This window comes from Sphaeramia orbicularis, chromosome 4 (assembly GCF_902148855.1).
Source record: "Sphaeramia orbicularis chromosome 4, fSphaOr1.1, whole genome shotgun sequence".
In the NCBI taxonomy this organism is placed as follows: Eukaryota; Metazoa; Chordata; class Actinopteri; order Kurtiformes; family Apogonidae; genus Sphaeramia; species Sphaeramia orbicularis.
Window position 1 is genome coordinate 59,427,748 of NC_043960.1, and position 22,006 is coordinate 59,449,753.

General features: G+C 39.5%; 1 protein-coding gene across 1 annotated transcript; it reads left to right on the forward strand.

Moving 5' to 3' along the window:
* The first annotated feature begins 2,353 nt into the window (after nt 1–2,353).
* Nucleotides 2,354–17,883, forward strand: LOC115417674 (syntaxin-6-like). Its single transcript, XM_030131701.1, has 8 exons — nt 2,354–2,568; nt 5,551–5,720; nt 8,057–8,151; nt 8,231–8,290; nt 10,816–10,944; nt 12,141–12,247; nt 12,339–12,433; nt 16,289–17,883. Exons 1-8 carry the CDS (start codon nt 2,534–2,536, stop codon nt 16,363–16,365), a joined length of 768 nt encoding a protein of 255 aa, XP_029987561.1. The 5' UTR covers nt 2,354–2,533; the 3' UTR covers nt 16,366–17,883.
* The last annotated feature ends 4,123 nt before the right edge of the window (nt 17,884–22,006 follow it).

Below are 22,006 nucleotides of genomic sequence, written 5' to 3' on the forward strand. Positions count from 1 at the left end.
CCTGGATCTGGTCTGTTAAAGACAGTCTGAACAGCACTAATCTGACCCAGACCACTTTCATATGTGGTCCTAAATCTGACCCGGACCACTTTCATATGCGGTCCTAAATCTGACCCGGACCACTTTCATATGCGGTCCTAAATCTGACCAGGACCACTTTCATATGCGGTCCTAAATCTGACCCGGACCACTTTCATATGCGGTCCTAAATCTGACCCGGACCACTTTCATATGCGGTCCTAAATCTGACCCGGACCACTTTCATATGCGGTCCTAAATCTGACCAGGACCACTTTCATATGCGGTCCTAAATCTGACCCGGACCACTTTCATATGCGGTCCTAAATCTGACCCGGACCACTTTCATATGCGGTCCTAAATCTGACCCGGACCACTTTCATATGCTGAACTATTTGTTGCCGTCAGACAGAAAAAGTGGTAAAATTTCTATGGAAGTAAATCTGTCTTATCAGATTCTGAATTATTCAAAGCCATTGAAATCCTGTAGCAAAAAATTGAGACACAAAAAAATTCAGATCACACATCCAAGACCCCAAGGATAAATAATCGATTCTATCTCAAGTCAAACCGACAGCCAGCCAATCGTGTTACGCTAGGTTGGTCATGTGATGCCAATGCAGGAAGATGGTCAGCACAGATGTGTGATCTGAATTTTTTGCTTTTGAATGTTTTGCATCTGATTTTTTTTTTATTCTAAATTTATGAACATAGTTGAATTCAGAGACAAAAAATTCAGATACTTAATTTCAGTGCAGAAAAGAACATTTCAGTGTTAGAAATTCAATGGCTTTTATAATTTAAAATCTGATGAGACAGATTTACTTCCATATATTTCTTCCATGTGAGGGGAAACATTAGGCGTAAATAGCTGACACTAATGCGACCCCCATGAGCAGTCACATGAATTCAACGTGTCCAATCAGAGCAGTGGAATTCTACAGTAAACACATCTGTGTTCTTACCATCTACTGCTCTGTTCTGGTCCTGATGCAACAATAGAGAAACATTTGGAAATATAAATTATAACTCTGGTCATTTTCGTATTTGACCTGGTTCTGCCCGTAACGTAAACAAGTAAACTAAACTAAAATGAAATAAAGGAACTGTACACTAAGCAAGGAAAAATAAATAGGTAAAATAACATGAAGCAAGTACCCTGGGCAAACGGTAAGTGTATGAAGGTGCAAAATAAATACATTAAATAAATGAAAAGAAAGATTGAATGACTGCGCAAGATACAAAATATTTATTTTAACTGTTAATCATTTTAAAAACTAAAATTACTTTTAAGTTTGTTTGTTTTTTTTGGGGGGGGGGGGCTATGTGTTATTTAGTATTTTAATTTTTTTATTTTTCCAACTTTATTGAAAATATATAGGTTTACAAAAGAGACAATTTTTGAACAAACATCAAGATGTCAAAAGGAAAAACCATCCAAACAATTTAGAATAATGACAGACACAAAGAATAGACTAATAATAATAATAATAAAAACTTAAAATATTAAGATCTGAGATAAATAAATTAATACATCAGAGAGTAAGTTGAGTCCATTTTAAAGAGTTCTTTGTAAATTGTCAGTGTTTGTGCTTTTTTTTTAATTAAAGATAAATTCCAGTGATTTAATATATTTTTCAAATTCAGTCACAGAGTTTAAAATTTTGTATTATTTTTCATTATTATTATTATCATCATTATTATCATTTATTATTATTATCATCATTATTATCATTATTATTATTATTATTATTATTTATTTCTATTTGCATAACCAGATTATTTTTTTCCAACTTTATTGAAAACATTTTCGTATATTATTATTTTTCTTCTTCTTCTTTTTCTTCTTCTTCTTATCATTATTATTATTATTATTATTATCATTATTGTTATTGTTATTATCATTATTATTATTATTATTATTATTATTATTATTATTATTATTATTATTATTATTATTATTTATTTCTATTTGCATAACCAGATTATTTTTTTCCAACTTTATTGAAAACATTTTCGTATATTATTATTTTTCTTCTTCTTCTTCTTCTTATTATTATTATTATTATTATTATCGTTATCATTATTATTATTATCATTATTATTATTATCATTACTATTATTATTATTATCATTATTATTTATTTCTATTTGCATAACCAGATTATTTTTTTCCAACTTTATTGAAAACATTTTCGGATATTATTATTATTATTTTTCTTCTTCTTCTTCTTCTTCTTCTTCTTCTTATTATTATTATTATTATTATTATTATTATTATTATTATGTCTTCATCTGTGACGTCGCGCTCCGTGCGTCTGACGTCACGGGGTGGTTTCCGCTGCGGAAGCCGCTGCTGCATGTAAACAAAGCGGACCGCAGCCGCCGCTCCAGCGGACAGACCTCCGCCTTTTGTTCCGCCGTGCAGTGGCCAAAGTCGGCCTTTGTGTGAGGAGAGTCCGAGCGGACGGTGTGACCCATGGAGCCCCGCTGTGACTGAACCAGAGCCGGCAGGATGTCGATGGAGGATCCCTTCTTCGTCGTTAAAGGGTCAGTTGATGCTAATGCTAACGGAGCGGCTAACTGATGCACCGGTAACGGAACGGCTTGAAACTCCGACATTAAAAAAAACCCGTTTACCGGCAGAAGCCTCCGGTGTTTTCAACCCGGGTATTAGCACCGGTACTGTTAACGGAGGGGTTTAACTGTAGACAGGTGAGCTAATAGGAGGCTAATGCTACAGCTAGCTGTCTGTTAGCATGAGCCGCTGCTTTAACTGTGTATCTGTTCTAACTTCAACACTTTCAGTGGATCAGTGTTTGTAAAAACATGAAGAACACAAGTGAAAGCAGAGGAGCTGTGTGCCACCAACCCAGGACAACTACACACAACATGTTCAGACTGAACTGAGAATTCAGCCACAGACAGAAACAGACAAATAAACAAATCCAACTGCACACAGACAGTAAAGCAGAGCACATGAAGAGTCTGCAGACACACAGCAGCACTCTGGGAAAAAGGCCACTTTTGTGTATGTCTGTTTGTTTAACCCTCTGGTATCAAGGTGCACTTTTTAGGCACACTTTGCACTTCGTTTAAAAAAACTTCATGTTATTTTTCATCATTTAAATAAGGTTAGAATTCAAAAGTTGTTCATTTTTGCATGATCTTTAAAATTCTGTCCACCAACTAAACTGTGCACATTATAAACAAAAGAAAACTCTCTCCCCACATTCAAATCCAGACTCAAAACTCACCTTTTCAGAACAGCCTACCCCCATAAGCTCTAATCTCCATTCTACAACTTCATTTCTATATATAGTAATTATTTGTTTTAATCTGTTTATTTCTTTGTATTTTATGGATTGTTTGTTTTATCTTGTTGTACAGTGTCCTTGGGTGTCTTGAAAGGCGCTTATAAATAAAATGTATTATTATTATTATTATTGAAATGACCAGACTAGCATCTGTCTGCCAAGTGTGCCTAAAATGCACTATTTCTAACATTTGATCTGTATGGTTAGGACTGAGCTGGATTTACAAAAATAAAATCAAATTAGAGCAGAAAAATAAATCAATATATTATATTTAATAGTTGGATTTATAGGTGTGCATTTTACGCACACTTGGTGACAGATGCTAGTATTTTTGAACATTTGACCTAGTGCCAAAAATAATAAAATAATAATGCAAATTAACCAATGTTTATATATATATATATATATATATATATATTTTTATGTTTTTTATTTTTATTCATTTATTTATTTTTTAATTATTATTTTTTAAAATAAATAATTAACCAATGTTGGAGTTAATCATTGACATATGCCAGGATGAAAAAATCAAATCATATGTGATCCACTTTTTATGTAGTATATTGAAAAAAAAAATTTTTGTGTGTTTTTTTCATCCAACAAAATGGTTTGTTTCCATTACAGACACGGCATTTAAAGGGTTAAAAATGTGACAGTTATTGAGTATTTGGTATTTTTATTTATGGCTAGAGTTGATGAAATAGAAAAAAGTGTAAAAGAATTAAAAACAAACTGTATGAACATTTTTTTTTTTACGTTATTCCACAAGTGTTCGAAAAAGGCCCACTTGGTGCTTAGGAGGACAGGATACCAGAGGGTTAACTGATTATTTCCTGGAAGAATTGAATTCCAGCAGAAATCTGCACAAATACTAAACACATTTGTATTTGATCCCAACAGGATCTAATGTTCTATCAGCAAATGTTCCAACTGTGTTCAAACTGAAATTCTGTTTTCCAGACATTCCAGTTTCAGATCCTGTTCAAATGTTCAGATTCTATTAGTTCACAACTAACATCAGAACAGGATTTGAGTTCAATCCAAACAAAGGAACCAACATTATTGAATAAAAGAGTGTGAAATAAGAAGAAATGAAATAGAAACAAAAAACATAATTGAACCTTCACAATATCTGCATTTGAATAAATACCTAAAAATATCCATACAGTATTTTTTAATATCGATATAGTATTGTGAAATGAAATATTGCAGAACCAATATTTTTTAACACTTTTTCTGATCTGTAACAAAAACAGGATATTCAAACCCAGACACACTAAACCAGCCCTGGTTCAGCTGTTGGTGTGTTTTCAGTGTTCGTTCTGGGCTGAATCCAGACCCACATCTACTGTCTTCATCATCTTAGTGATACCCCCACCCCCACCCACACACACACACACACACACACACACACACACACACACACACACACACACACACACACACACTGGACTGTTTTCAGGGGTTTCATCACATCCTGACCTCAAACTTCATCTGTCCCTTTGGGGAATTATTTCCTCGGAGATAATCCAAGAAAATAATCCAGGAGCAGAGAGACGGTCTGAGAAAAGACAGAAGGAGCCCCGATATTAACGGGGGTTAAAAAATAAAAATAAAAGACCTGAAGAAAAAACAACAGAATAAAAGTAAAAATACTGAAAACACAAACACAGACTACAGACACAACTGCACCCACACATCCCATAATGCTTTCCTGTCCTGGTCCGACTCTGTCATCTGACTCTGTTGTATGTCTGTTGTGTGTCTGTCTGTTGTGTGTCTGTTGTGTGTCTGTCTGTTGTGTGTCTGTTGTGTGTCTGTCTGTTGTGTGTCTGTTGTGTGTCTGTCTGTTGTGTGTCTGTCTGTTGTGTGTCTGTCTGTTGTGTGTCTGTTGTGCGTCTGTCTGTTGTGTGTCTGTTGTGTGTCTGTCTGTTGTGTGTCTGTTGTGTGTCTGTCTGTTGTGTGTCCGTTGTGTGTCTGCCTGTTGTGTGTCTGTCTGTTGTGTGTCTGTCTATTTATTGTGTGTCTGTCTGTTGTGTGTCTGTTGTTTGTCTGTTGTGCGTCTGTCCATTGTGTGTCTGTCTGTTGTGTGTCTGTCTGTTGTGTGTCTGTCTGTTGTGTGTCTGTTTGTTGTGTGTCTGTTTGTTGTGTGTCTGTTGTGTGTCTGTCTGTTTGTTGTGTGTGTGTCTGTTGTGTGTCTGTTGTGCGTCTGTAGGGAGGTGCAGAAGGCGGTAAACTCCGCCCAGAGCCTCCATCACAGATGGAGCGAGCTGCTGCAGGAAGGGGGCGGAGCCTCCAAAGAGGAGATGGACTGGACGACCAATGAGCTGAGGAACAGCCTGCGCTCCATCGAGTGGGACCTGGAGGACCTGGACGAGACCATCAATATCCTTTAATGCCCAAGTCATGTGACTCTTCCCCCCGACAGCGGTACATTTGGTGTCGATTTTGTTAATTTTTTTTGTTTTTTTTTTACTTCATGTCACAGAAGTTTGTTTTAGTTTTCACAGTTTATATTTGGTTCTAATTTAACAGTGGTTCATTTTTGTCAGATTTTTAAAAATTCTGTCCACACACTCAAATGTGCACAACATTATAAAGAGCAGAAAATGACAACACCAGCCTCTGACTCTGAGGGGGGGGGGTCATAAATGCACACAGACGCCCTTTGAAACTGCTGGTTTACATCCTTTTACCATATTTGGAAGAAGGAGGAATGTCATGTGTTTTTTTTTCCACCAGATGGCAGCATAGTGCCTCCTGCTCCACTCATGTCCAAGGCTGTCAGAGGGTTTTTGTTTTTTTTACATCAAAAAATATGGTTTGTTTACATTATAAACATGACTTCTTTTATTTATTTTTTTGATTAATTTCTTATTTATTTTCCATAAACGTGACTAGGGATGTAACGATTTACCTGTACAATGATAAACCGCAGTAAAATTGCCAGCAGTTAGTATTACCGTTTAAGTTCTAATTCTCTTGATAACTGTGTTTGATTATCGCACTTTCAACACAAACGTCATCTGTAAAATAGTCAGTGTCCATACGGTTCCATCTTTAATGCACATGTGTATGTTTGATGTTTACATGTTAATATTTGAATGTTTCTGCAACAGGAAGGACATTGTACTTATTAATTTATTTGTTTTGGTTTTTTTTACTCTTTGTTTTTTTTTTTCAAAATAGAACTTGGTTAAATTATTTCAGGTCGTGTATAAGACAAGAAGTTATTGAACATTTCGAAAACATTTCAATAATACCACGATAATAATGATAACTGTGAGAATTTTGGTCACAATAACTGTGATATTTAATTTTCACATCATTACATTCCTAAATGTGACATTTAAACCAGGGCTGTCAATCATGAGTCCCCCCCCCCCCCCAAAGGTTCCAGTCCGACCCCTGGGATGAATTTACAAAGTGTCTAAATTCCACAGTCCAGGCTGTGGAACTCATTTTAGTGTCGATTCCACATCCAGACCAATCTGATCTGCAGTCCAATAAGAACAGCAGAAGAACCCACACAGAAGAACCACTGCAGATTTACTACTGGGTTTGATGGAAAAATAATATGACATTATGTCTGTAAATAATGACAACTGCAAATGTTTGTCTTTGTTTTAGTGCAAAAAATCCCATTAAATTCTGAAACTCTTTCCATTTCCAAACTCTCCTGTACCAATAAAATGTGACTAACCTGAACAAATGTGTCCAACCTGAAATGTCTGTATTAAATTCAGTCCAGTTTGAACTCTTTTCTTCCTGTTCATCAGTGTTTAGTGTCTTTGGAGATCTGATCCAGAATGCACATGGACTAATGAGAAGTGGAGGAAGAAGACTGAGAAAATTGCACTGATTTTACTTATTTTTCAGTTTTTTTCAAGTTATTCACATCTTTTTTTATTTGGATAGTTTCTAAAAGTAAGTATTTTTATAATTTAATGGGTTTTTATTTCACTAAAACACAGACATAAATTGTCAGTTGTCATTATTTATATATTATTCTGTTCTTCTTTTCCTGGTTGGGTCCACTGCAGATCAGATCAGACTGAATGTGGAACCTGAAAGAACAGGAGTTTAGAACCCTGGTTTAAAGGGTTAAACCACATGACAAGGATTGGGTATTTGGCATTTTTTATTTACGGCTCAAGTTGATGAAATAGGAAAAAAATGCAAACGCATTAAAAAAAGGGTTGTATGGAAAAGATCAGTCCTATTTGAACATAGTCTTTCTTCATTTTTCCTCTTTTATTTGGTTTTATGAGGAAAACAAACCTAATTCTGGCATTTGGAGCAGATAACACATGTATGACATATACATATGATGTACTGAATGAGAATGACTGATACTGAATGTCAATAAATACATTAACCTCCTCAGACACAGGAAATGTCAGCAAAGAACCAGCTTTTTTTGTTTTTCTTAAATAAGGGCCTATTATTGGAAACATCATGATGCAACAGTTTTTCAGATGCAGTTGTTTTTTTTTTTATGGAATGTCCTTTGTGATGGACAATTTTCTTTTGTGTTTTTTGTGTTTTTTTTTTTTTTTTTTATAAAGTTGTGAAACTCTTGACCACAAATGTGGACAGAAAACCCACAGTTGGATCTGAGGAGGTTAAAAAAAATAAAATAAAAAAACCAGACTCGTTTGAGTATGGTTGTCAGTCTGCTTAAACCCTCCGCCTCTGTCCGTCCTTAACCGCTGCTGAAAGTATCGTGGAGTCGAACCCAAAGAAGTTCAACCTGGACGCGTCGGAGCTGTCGAAGAGGAAAGCCTTCATCACCAGCACCAGACAGACGGTGAAGGTGAGCGCCCGTTAACGGGTCGTATACGCCACGGCGCCGCCGCCTGGCCATGTTTAACAACATTGTGTTTGTGACGCAGGACATGAAGGAGCAGATGTCGAGTCCAGCCGCCGCCGCCGCCGACAGGAAGAACAAACAGGTGACCAAGGCCTCAGAACTTAGCACATGGGCCTGGAAGATCTACTGAGACCCACTGAGTCCCACTGAGTCCCACTGAGACCCACTGAGACCCACTCAGACCCACTGAGTCCCACTGAGTCCCACTGAGTCCCACTGAGTCCCACTGAGTCCCACTGAGTCCCACTGAGTCCCACTGAGACCCACTGAGTCCCACTGAGACCCACTGAGTCCCACTGAGTCCCACTGAGACTCACTGAGTCCCACTGAGACCCACTGAGACCCACTGAGTCCCACTGAGACCCACTCAGACCCACTGAGTCCCACTGAGACCCACTGAGTCCCACTGAGTCCCACTGAGACCCACTCAGACCCACTGAGTCCCACTGAGTCCCACTGAGACCCACTGAGTCCCACTGAGTCCCACTGAGACTCACTGAGTCCCACTGAGACTCACTGAGTCCCACTGAGACCCACTGAGTCCCACTGAGACCCACTGAGTCCCACTGAGTCCCACTGAGACCCACTGAGTCCCACTGAGTCCCACTGAGACTCACTGAGTCCCACTGAGACCCACTGAGTCCCACTGAGACCCACTGAGTCCCACTGAGACCCACTGAGTCCCACTGAGACCCACTGAGTCCCACTGAGACCCACTCAGACCCACTGAGTCCCACTGAGTCCCACTGAGACCCACTGAGACCCACTCAGACCCACTGAGTCCCACTGAGTCCCACTGAGTCCCACTGAGACCCACTCAGACCCACTGAGTCCCACTGAGACCCACTGAGACCCACTGAGACCCACTGAGACCCACTGAGTCCCACTGAGTCCCACTGAGACCCACTGAGACCCACTGAGACCCACTGAGTCCCACTGAGACCCACTGAGACCCACTGAGACCCACTCAGACCCACTGAGTCCCACTGAGTCCCACTGAGTCCCACTCAGACCCACTGAGTCCCACTGAGACCCACTGAGACCCACTGAGTCCCACTGAGTCCCACTGAGACCCACTGAGTCCCACTGAGACCCACTGAGTCCCACTCAGACCCACTGAGTCCCACTGAGTCCCACTGAGTCCCACTGAGACCCACTCAGACCCACTGAGTCCCACTGAGACCCACTGAGTCCCACTGAGTCCCACTGAGACTCACTGAGTCCCACTGAGACCCACTGAGTCCCACTGAGACCCACTGAGTCCCACTGAGACCCACTCAGACCCACTGAGTCCCACTGAGACCCACTGAGTCCCACTGAGTCCCACTGAGACCCACTGAGTCCCACTGAGTCCCACTGAGACCCACTGAGTCCCACTGAGACTCACTGAGTCCCACTGAGACCCACTGAGTCCCACTGAGTCCCACTGAGTCCCACTGAGACCCACTGAGTCCCACTGAGACCCACTGAGTCCCACTGAGTCCCACTGAGACCCACTGAGTCCCACTGAGTCCCACTGAGACCCACTCAGACCCACTGAGTCCCACTGAGACCCACTGAGTCCCACTGAGTCCCACTGAGACCCACTGAGTCCCACTGAGTCCCACTGAGACCCACTCAGACCCACTGAGTCCCACTGAGACCCACTGAGTCCCACTGAGACCCACTGAGACCCACTGAGTCCCACTGAGACCCACTGAGACCCACTCAGACCCACTGAGACCCACTGAGTCCCACTGAGTCCCACTGAGACCCACTCAGACCCACTGAGTCCCACTGAGTCCCACTGAGACCCACTCAGACCCACTGAGTCCCACTGAGACCCACTGAGTCCCACTGAGTCCCACTGAGACTCACTGAGTCCCACTGAGACCCACTGAGTCCCACTGAGTCCCACTGAGACCCACTGAGTCCCACTGAGACTCACTGAGTCCCACTGAGACCCACTGAGTCCCACTGAGTCCCACTGAGTCCCACTGAGACCCACTGAGTCCCACTGAGACCCACTGAGTCCCACTGAGTCCCACTGAGTCCCACTGAGTCCCACTGAGACCCACTGAGTCCCACTGAGTCCCACTGAGACCCACTCAGACCCACTGAGTCCCACTGAGACCCACTGAGTCCCACTGAGTCCCACTCAGACCCACTGAGTCCCACTGAGTCCCACTGAGTCCCACTGAGACCCACTGAGTCCCACTCAGACCCACTGAGTCCCACTGAGACCCACTGAGTCCCACTGAGTCCCACTGAGACCCACGTCTGCACAGTCACAGACAGAACATCTAAATAAAAATACAGAACACAAAATACAGAATACATAATAAAATACAGAACACATTAAAAATAAAAAATGCAGAACACATAAAACCCATGAAATACAGAAAAACAGCCTCATAAGGTCAGAGGTCAGTGGACAGAAGAACAGAAGAGACGTCCACATGGAGTTCAGAAGACAAACAGAGGAATTCAGCTTCTATGTCATTCTACTCTATTCTATTGTGTTCTATTCTATTTTCTGTTTGTATAACTGTGGATTAAAGCAGATCTAAACCGTCTCAGTTTCATCATGCTTCACTCAGGTGTTTCTTTTCTCTGTGTTGTGTTCAGGCTCTGCTGGGAGATGGCGGCGCTCCGGCTCCCATCTGGCAGCCCGGACCTGATAAGTACAGCCGTCTGGACCGACAGCTGCAGAACGCCAACTCCCAGTTTATAGACGAACAGCAGACGCAGCAGCAGGTAGACACGCCCCTGGACAGCCACGGCCAATCACAGACTCCCACACTGCACCATGTGACCTCAGACCGTCAACACACTGACGTTCAGCTGACACCTCAGATGACGGTTGTCCTTTAAATTAAGTGGAGTCAAATAAACTTGGGTGAATACAGTCATAATAGTTCAAAATAAAGCCATAATTTTATAAGAATAAAGTCGTAGTTAAAAAAAACCCTCATAATTTAACAAAAATTACGTCGTACTTTTATGAGATTAAAATCATCCTATTTTGAAAATAAACTGGCAACAGGGTGACACGGTGTTCAGAAAATGAATGAATGAATGAATTTGCAATAGTGCGATGAACAGTTATAAATCGTAAACCTTAATCCTTGTTGATGACAGTTTCCAGCTACAGCGAACACAACAAGACGACTAATGCTAATGTGTTGATGGTGGGCGGGGCTATTAGGTTCAGTATTTGGTGGGTGGGGCTAATAGGCTCAGTATTTGGCCTTTGTGTGTAAACCCCAAACGAAAGTGGAACCTCCCAGAACGTTCCAGTTCTTCATTATCAGACCAGTGGGTACGACTGGATTCTGGAAATTATGATATTTTTCCACCTGTTTTTAAATAACGTTATTATTGTAAAATTATGGATTTATTCTTGAATTATGATGACTTTAATCTAATAAAAGTACATTATTTTTGTTAAATTATGATGGTTTTTTTTAAACTTTGACTTTATTCTCGTAATATTGCGACTTTATTCTCAAAATATGACGACTTTCTTCCCATAAAATTCAGACTCTTTTTGTATTTGACTTTATTCTCATAAAATTACAGGTTTTATCTGGATATTTTCCGCCTGTATTCTCTTAGTGACAGTGTTTTTATTGTCTTTCGTGGCCCTAATACGTTGTCGTAGTTTTGTATCCCAGACCCCTGTTAGAAAAGGAACGCCTGAATTCAACGTGTCCACAGACTTTTGGACACATGGACACTTATTCTATGAGGATAATGAACGTAGAAAATTAAAACAGTATATATACGATTTATACTTTTATAAATGGCAGATTTCTTTATTTGTTTCTCTTTATATTTGATGTTTCACAGTTGTATATTTTGTGTTTTGTGTCTTCATTTTTGTATTTTCTTAAATGCGTCCTGAACGCTGCGCTGTGATTGGTCGACTGACGTGGGCCGTGCGTTTTCAGCTGATCGCGGAGCAGCAGGACGAGCAGCTGGAGCTGGTGTCGGGAACCATCGGCGTGTTGAAGAACATGTCAGAGCGAATCGGGATGGAGCTGGACGAACAGGCGGTGTAAGACTCCACCCCCCACATACCTGTCACACTCTGACCCCTCCCCTTTTTTCTTAAACCCCCGTCTCAACCGAGTCCATTTGTCCCACAGGATGTTGGACGACTTCGGCCACGAGATGGACAACACACAGTCCAGACTGGACAACGTCATGAAGAAACTGGCCAAAGTGTCCCACATGACCAGCGGTAATCTGCCCGGCAACACGTGACATCACACACTGGAACCACAGCCAATCAGGGACAGTTTAGACAAAAACAACAAGGAGGAGGGGTTAATACTTGAGATTAAAATCATTATGTAGCTCACAGGTGTCAAACATGCGGCCCGGGCACCAAAACCGGCCCGACAAAGGGTCCAATCTGGCCCGTGGGATAAATTTGTGAAACGCAAAAGTTACGCTGAAGAAATTAATAGTCGAGGATGTTAAAATCATTTTAGGTCAATTCAATCTGAAGTGGGTCAGCCCAGTAAAATACTATCATAATAAACTATAAATAATGAAAACTGCAAATTTTTCTCTTTGTTTTAGTGTAAAAAAAACAAACAGTTAAATTATGCAAAAATGTTTACATTTTCAGACTAGCCTTTTACAAAAAAGTAAAGTAACCTGAACAAATATGAACAACCTTAAGTGTCTTAATAGAAGTATGTGGAATTTTAATAATATTCTGCCTGTTATTAACCCTCCGGTATCCGGCTGCGCCTTTTAGGCACTCTTTGCACTTCGTGTTAAAAAACTTCATATTATTTTTCACAGTTTAAATAAGGTTAGATTTCAAAAGTTGTTCATTTGTGCATGATCTTTAAAATTCTGTCCACCAACTCAAATGTGCACATTGTAAACAAAAGAAAATGACCAGACTAGCATCTGTCTGCCAAGTGTGCAGAAAACGCACTATTTCTAACATTTGATCTGTATGATTAGGACTGAGCTGGATTTACAAAAATAAAATCAAATTAGAGCAGAAAAATAAATCAATATATAATATGTAATAGTTGGATTTATAGGTGTGCATTTTACGCACACTTGGTGACAGATGCTAGTATTTTTGAACATTTGACCTAGCGCCAAAAATACTAATGCAAATTAACCAGTGTTGGAGTTAATCATTGACATATGCCAGGATGAAAAAATCTAATAATATGTGATCCACTTTTTATGGAGTATATTGGAAAACATTAATTTTTTGTGTTTTTTGCATCAAAAAAAAAAAAAGTTAGTTTACATTACGAACACGGCATTTAAAGGGTTAAAAATGTGACAGTTATTGAATATTTGGTATTTTTATTTACAGCTCAAGTTGATGAAATAGAAAAAAGTGTAAAAGAATTAAAAACAAACTGGATGAAAATTTTTTTGACATTATTCCGGAAGTGTGCCAAAAAGGCGCTCTGTAAGGGCCCTGGTGGACGGGATACCAGTGGGTTAAATGTTCTGTGTATTTGTAGATCCACTGTGATCTGTAAATTGTAATGCACATGTGTAAATGGTAAACTATGGTGCAATATTTTAAAAATGGCACTTATTTTTCGTAGGAGTTTTCAGGGTGTTTATATTTGTTCATGTTACAATCAAGTACAGTTGTAGATGGAAACATTTTCATTACAGAATCTTACTTTTTTCACTCAAAAACAGAGAAAACTTTGGAGTCGACATTATTCAATAGTTCTTATCCTATTATTTATATTATTTTACTGCTTTGGCCCACTTCAGATTAGATTAGGTTGAATATGGAACTGAACTAACATGAGTTTGACAGCCCTGATTTAACCGGACAATTTTCAGTCATAAAGTACGACGGTGTATTAGCGCCACATAAGAAAATAAAAACACTGTCACTACGGTAATAAAGTCATAAAATATCGAGATAAAACCCATAATTTTATGAGAATAAAATTGAATACAAAAAGTCCTAATATTAAGAGAATAAAGTTGTAGTTTAAAAATAACTCACAAGTTAATGAAAATAATGGTGTACTTTTATTAGATTAAAGTCATAGTATTTTTAAAATAAATTCACAATAGTGCGATAAAAAGTCTTCATTTCTAAATCTTCAGCCTTAATCCTTGTTGATGACAGTTTCCAGTTTCAGCGAATGCAACAAAAGCAGCATCAACTTTCACTTCTGTTGGAGTGGACGACTAATGCTGGGGCTACTAGTCTCAGTATTTGGTGGGTGGGGCTACCAGTCTCAGTATTTGGTGGGTGGGGCTAATAGTCTCAGTATTTGGTGGGAGGGGCTAATAGGCTTAATTTTCTGTGGGCGGAGCTACTAGTCTCAGTATTTGGTGGGTGGGGCTCATAGTCTCAGTATTTGGTGGGCGGGGCTAATAGTCTCAGTATTTGTCCTTTGTGCGTAAACTCCAAATGAAAGTGGAACCTTCCAGAATGTTCCAGTTCTCCATTCTCAGACCTGTGGGTACCACTGGATTCTGGCATATATTATTATTATTATTATTATTATTATTATTATTATTATTATTATTATATATTTTTTAATTTAATATTTTTACACCTGTTTTTAAAAAAACGTTATTATTGTAAAATTATAGATTTATTCTTGAAATATGACAACTTTAATCATGTAAAGTTAGAACTCTTTGTATTTTGACTTTATTCTCATAAAATTACAGGTTTTATCTGGATATTTTGCGCCTTTATTCTCGTAGTGACAGTGTTTTTAATTTTCTTACGTTGCCCTAAAATGCCGTTGTGATAAAGTGCTTCTTATTTTTTCCATGTTTTTCTTGTAAATTTCACTCTTTAATAGGAAAACTTTTTGGCCTTTTTTCCAAAAATTAACCCGTTTCAACTCAAATGTTTTGTTTGTTTGTTTAACTCAGATTAGAGATGGAGAAAACTTGATGGACTTAAGTGCTGCCATTTTTGCTTATTTTGCGATATAACGGATAATTGTTGCAGTTGTTGTACTTTAAATTCCATGTAGCCATCCTCTGTTTCCTGTTCAAACCCGGTTCAGGTCCACATTAAACCCGGTTCAGGTCCAGTTTAATCCTGGTTTAAATTCAGGTTTCTTTCGTACATTTCCATCTTTTCAGAGGCAGTAGATTGAAACCAACCCCCACATTTATATTCAGGCTATGGTTCATTTTTATTTACCACTTAATACTCAAATCTGTCAAATCTGTCTGACACATTGAAGGCTGGAAGACTTTGAACTAGGGCTGTGTATCAGCAAGAATCTGACGATACAATACTAGGATCACAATACGATATATCGCGATATATCACAATACTGTTAACAAGGCGGTGTTTTTTGTTTTGTTTCTTTTTTAAAAAGATTATTTCCTGAAAAAATTTATTGTGCAGCATTTGAATAAATCAAGTTTTAACACGCAGCTTTACCAGTACAACCCCCCCCCCCCCAAAAAAAACCCACAAATAAATAAATAAATAATAATGTTTTACAGACATTACAGTTTCAGATCCTGCTGAAATTTTCCGTATTTTGTTGCGAAAAGAATCCATAGCGTTCAGTCCCTGAATCATCCAGCATCTTAACATTTCTGTGCATTCCCAATAAATAAAAACACAAATATTCGCCTGTTTCCAGACAGTAAAAAGTGCTTTTAGGATGATTGAATTATCCATTATTTAACAAAACTTTGATATCAATTTAAAAGAAACTACATGTATGACCTGCAGTATCACAATACACAGTACTTTTGTAGTAAACAAACAACAGAACACAATACCCATGTGAATATAGAAATAGCTTGAAAAACAAAAAACAAAAATGAACCACCGGCATATCTGCATTTGAATAAATACCTAAAAATATCGATACACTACTTTTTAATATTGATACAGTATCTTGAAGTGAAATATCGCAATATATTTCAATACCGATATTTTCTTGCACCCCTGCTTTAACACATCATTATTCGATCTAATTTGGGAAAGGACGTCACAGATGCCTCATTTGGGCCCCATTTGAGTCGGATTAGTTCCAGATGAATGGAACCCTGGTGGTCTGGGACGGTCCCTTTAACTCCTTTAACTGGTGTTTGTGTTCAGATCGTCGACAGTGGTGCGCTATCGGGGTGCTGCTCGCCATCCTCTTCGTCGTCATCCTCCTCTTCTTCATCCTCTGATCGATGCCTCGTCGTGACGGCACAGAACATGTCTTAATCCTGCATCAACTGGACTCTGCTGGACTCTACCGGTCTCTACAGGACTCTAACGAACTCTACTGGTCTCTAGTGGACTCTACAGGACTCTACCGGTCTCTACAGGACTCTAACGAACTCTACTGGTCTCTAGTGGACTCTACAGGACTCTACCGGTCTCTACAGGACTCTAACGAACTCTACTGGTCTCTAGTGGACTCTACAGGACTCTACTGGTCTCTACAGGACTCTAACGAACTCTACGGTCTCTAGTGGACTTTACAGGACTCTACTGGTCTTTACAGGACTCTAACGAACTCTACTGGTCTCTAGCGGACTCTACAGGACTCTACTGGTCTCTTGTGGACTCTGCCGGTCTCTGGTGGAGTATACTGGACTCTACAGGACTCTACTGGCCTCTAACGAACTCTACTGGTCTGTAGTGGACTCTACTGGTCTCTATTGGACTCTACAGGACTGTACAGGTTTCTAACGAACTCTATTGGTCTCTAGTGGACTCTGGTGGATTATACTGGACTCTACTGGGCTCCACTGGTCTCTACTGGACTCTAATGGACTTCAGTAAACTCTACTGGACTCTGCTGGTCTCAACCAGACTCTACTGGTCTCTACCGGACTCTACTGGCCTCTACAGGACTGTACAGGTCTCTGTCAAACTCTACTGGTCTCTGGTGGATTATACTGGACTTTACCTGACTCTACTGGTCTCTACTGGACTCTAATGGACTTTAGTGAACTCTACCGGACTCTACTGGACTCTGCTGGTCTCTACTGGATTCTGCTGGTCTCTAGTGGACTCTACTGGTCTCTACTGGACTCTGCTGGACTCTTGTGGATGAACCTACTCAGTAAAGATGGACCAGATGTGGGTCCAGTGAAGTCCTGGTTCAGATCAGGTCACATGACACTGAGGGAGTGAAGCATCATGGGAACAAGGTTTAACATCCAAATGGTTTATTTAATCCTAGACCTGAACAGACACATCAGTCCACCTTAAACCAGTCCACCTTAAGTCTGCCTGTTTCAGGTCTGGTTTAGTGACACTTCAGTCCTGACACTAAACATGAACTCAGGTTCAACTTTCCCACTTCAACTCAAATTTAATCCTGGTTTATTTCTAGGATTTAATCCCAGTTTAATCCCAGTTTACTGGTGTTCAGTCATCTTTTATTTTCAGTTTAAACCTGGTTTAAATCCAGGGTTCAAAACCTGTTTAGCTCTGGTTTAATCCTAGTTTACTTCTAATCCAGTTTAACTACGTTTTAAACTACCAATCCTGGTTTAATTCAAATACAATCAATTCAACCGTTGGATTAAATCCAGTCTAGTCCGGTTTAAATCCTACTTTAAACCTGGGTCAGTGTCAGAATAAACTGAGTTTTGGTCTAGTTTAACCCTGGATTAACTCCAGTGGAATTTAGTTTTTTCTTCACTTGGAAGTTCACTGGACAGAATGCACGGGTTACTGGACTCTACTGGACTGTACTGGATTCTACTTAAGTCTTGTGGACTCTACTGGACTCTTCAGGTCTCTACTGGACTCTTCTGATCTCTACTGGACTCTACTGGACTGTACTGGACTCTACTGGACCGTACTGGACTGTACTGGACTCTACTGGACCGTACTGGACTGTACTGGACTCTACTGGACTCTACTGAAGTCTTGTGGACTCTACTGGACCCTTGTGGACTCTAGTGGTCTCTACTGGACTCTTGTGGACTCTACTGGACTCATGTGGACTCTTCTTCTGCTCAGACTTTTATGGCACTTTGTTTCTTCTAGTGTTTGACTGTTGAATCATCAGAGGTCAAAGGTCATCAGAGGTCAAAGGTCATCAGGGTCATCAGAGACGTGTGACACCTTTTAATGTTTTACTTTGTTTGGGTGTTTTTATTTAAAGGGCTCCGAAACCAGGTTCATCTGTAAACCAGGTTCATCTGTAAACCAGGTTCATCTGTAAACCTGGTTCATCTGTAAACCAGGTTCATCTGTAAACCTGGTTCATGTGTAAACCTGGTTCATCTGTAAACCAGGTTCATCTGTAAACCTGGTTCATCTGTAAACCTGGTTCATCTGTAAACCAGGTTCATCTGTAAACCAGGTTCATCTGTAAACCAGGTTCATCTGTAAACCTGGTTCATCTGTAAACCTGGTTCATCTGTAAACCTGGTTCATCTGTAAACCTGGTTCATCTGTAAACCAGGTTCATCTGTAAACCTGGTTCATCTGTAAACCTGGTTCATCTGTAAACCAGGTTCATCTGTAAACCTGGTTCATGTGTAAACCTGGTTCATGTGTAAACCTGGTTCATGTGTAAACCAGGTTCGTCTGTAAACCAGGTTCATCTGTAAACCTGGTTCATCTGTAAACCAGGTTCATCTGTAAACCAGGTTCATCTGTAAACCTGGTTCATCTGTAAACCTGGTTCATGTGTAAACCTGGTTCATCTGTAAACCTGGTTCATCTGTAAACCAGGTTCATCTGTAAACCTGGTTCATCTGTAAACCTGGTTCATGTGTAAACCAGGTTCATCTGTAAACCTGGTTCATCTGTAAACCAGGTTCATCTGTAAACCTGGTTCATCTGTAAACCTGGTTCATCTGTAAACCAGGTTCATCTGTAAACCTGGTTCATCTGTAAACCTGGTTCATCTGTAAACCTGGTTCATGTGTAAACCAGGTTCATCTGTAAACCAGGTTCATCTGTAAACCAGGTTCATCTGTAAACCTGGTTCATGTGTAAACCTGGTTCATCTGTAAACCTGGTTCATCTGTAAACCAGGTTCATCTGTAAACCAGGTTCATCTGTAAACCTGGTTCATCTGTAAACCTGGTTCATCTGTAAACCTGGTTCATCTGTAAACCTGGTTCATCTGTAAACCAGGTTCATCTGTAAACCTGGTTCATGTGTAAACCAGGTTCATCTGTAAACCTGGTTCATGTGTAAACCAGGTTCATCTGTAAACCTGGTTCATCTGTAAACCTGGTTCAGTCCATGTTGCGTCAGTTTAATCCCAGTTTAGTTTGAGGTTAATAATCGTCTGAAAACACTACCGACTTCCTGTTTATGTTTTTGTTTACATCCTGTGTTGTTTTTCCGTGAACTGACTGAACCCGTCGTTCCCGTTCTGCGACGGCGTTCTGCGATGGCATTCTACGACGATGTTCTGCAACGACGTTCCACGATGGCGTTCTGCGACAGTGTTCTTTGACGGCATTCTGTGACGGCGTTCTGCGACAGCGTTCTTTGATGGCGTTCTGCAACAGTGTTCTGCGACAGCGTTCTGCGACAGCGTTCTGCGACAGCGTTCTGCGACAGCGTTCTGTGACGGCGTTCTGCGACAGCGTTCTTTGATGGCGTTCTGAGATGGCATTCTGCGATGACGTTCTGTGACGGCGTTCTGTGACGGTGTTCTGCGATGGCGTTCTGTGATGGCATTCTGCAACAGCGTTCTTTGATGGCATTCTGCGACAGTGTTCCGGGACCGCGTTCTGCAACCGTATTCTGCTACGCTGTTCTGCGACGGCGTCCTCTGCTGAGCTTTTATGAACTTCCTGTTCCTCCTTCACATTAAAAGCTTCAGTTGAGCTTTTATTGTGACGACTCGGTTAAAGTCTGTTGTAGACGTTGCCGTTAATCCGAGGTCGTTGTCGGCGAGCGGAGGTCGTTTATGGTACGCGGGGCCACTTCCTGTTCGGATCATCACAAACAACCTGTCGTTGAATCTGTTCGTTAACGCTGAATTTTCTCATTGGTTGAATTTTCAGTTGTACCGTAAATATCAGTTTAGTTTAAACTCGTCCATGTTTCATCCAAATAAATCCAACATGAGCTCGAAAAAAACCAAGAATAATAATACGAACTTTCAAAATAATATTAATAATAATAATGATAATAATAGTAATAATAATGATAGTAATAATAAGTCCTCCTTTTGCCTTTAAACAGTATTAACACATAAGTACAGGTTAATAAAACGTAACACTTAATAAAAGACACACATGCTTTAAAAATGTTAGTGATTCTGTTTCAATGTCAACTTTATTGACATTTTATTAACGTACATTTACCGTTTCTACGCATTTAAGAACGTGAGAATTTTACCATTATCAACTATCGAATCTCACAGTTAAATCTCAAACACTGATATATTTTTACTGTTTCTGTTAAATTTTCTCTCTGCAGCTCATTTTTATGACGGCGTATTAGCGCCACATCGGGAAAAAAAAGAAAACAAAAAACACTTGTCACTACGAGAACAAAGTTGTAACGTTTCAAAATGAAGTTGCAATATTATGAGAATAAAGTTGCCATTTTAAAAAAAACTCATAATTTAACAAAATTAGCGGTGTGCTCTCATGAGACTAAAGTCGTAATATTTTGAAAATAAATTTGTAATAGTCCAATAAAAAGACAGTGCTAGCCCTTCAGTCAGTTCCTCCAACGCTAAAGAGGAAATTTACTCCAAATCCGTTCAGTTCTAAAGATGAAACAAACACAAACGTGCGAACTGTCTTCAGAGTCCTTTGGCTAATGCTAATGTGTTGATGGTGGGCGGGGCTAATAGGCTGAGTATTTGGTGGGCGGGGCTAATAGGCTGAGTATTTTGTATTTAAACCCTAACTGAATGTAGAACGAGTGGGTACGACTGTTTTCACATAAATTAAGATATTTTTCCCGCTTGTTTTTAAATTTCGACGTTATTCTCGTAAAATTATGGGTTTTATTTTGAAATTTTACGACTTCATCCTCATAGTGACTGGTGTTTTTATTTTCTCATGTGACACTATTACGCCGCCGTACATTTTAACTCCTGAAGTTTCGTGTATTTATTTTTTTTATTTTTTAATTTTTTTTTATTTATTTATTTTTTGTTTTTTTACGTATAAATGCTGATTGGAACGTCTTCTACAGCATTTTTTTTTTTCTTCTACAGCAGTTTTTCTTTCTGAATTTCGCCGTCTCAGCTCATTTTTTCGAACCGTATATTCTTTTTCTTTCATGTAAAACTTTCATCTCATTATTAAAGTTCAAATAATAAAAGTTTTGAGTTTTTCTTCTTCGGTCACGTCGACGTAATCGCACTAATCCGAGCTGTAAAATAAGGCGTTAACGGTCGAACATCGGTTCAGGTTTTAACCACTTTGTGTTTTTTCGTCCTGTCGTCCTGTGACTGAATGAAAAGGTTGAACTGAAGATTTGTTATCGATCAGTGATCGATAAACAAGTTCTGGATCGGTGACAAAAATCACGTTTGTTTTTCTGTCCTTGGCAGCTGAGTGATGTGATGTTTGTGGGTTTGAGTTTCAATAAAGTTATCGAGAAAACACCAAAAATAATGTCTACAAGGTTTTGGTTTTTTGTCGACATGGAAAAAACCAAAACTTCAATCAGTGAAACAATAAAATATTAATTAACACCTGTATCTGCTCCATATATGTGTTACTAACATTTAATAGATGTTTATTTACTGATTATTAATTAAGAACAGTCATATTTAAAATGTCATAAACAGATTCAATCCAAAAAATGATCAAAATTTAAATATTAGATCTAATTGGAAAAACAATTTTTAAAAATCTATGAAAATCATTAATCAGATTA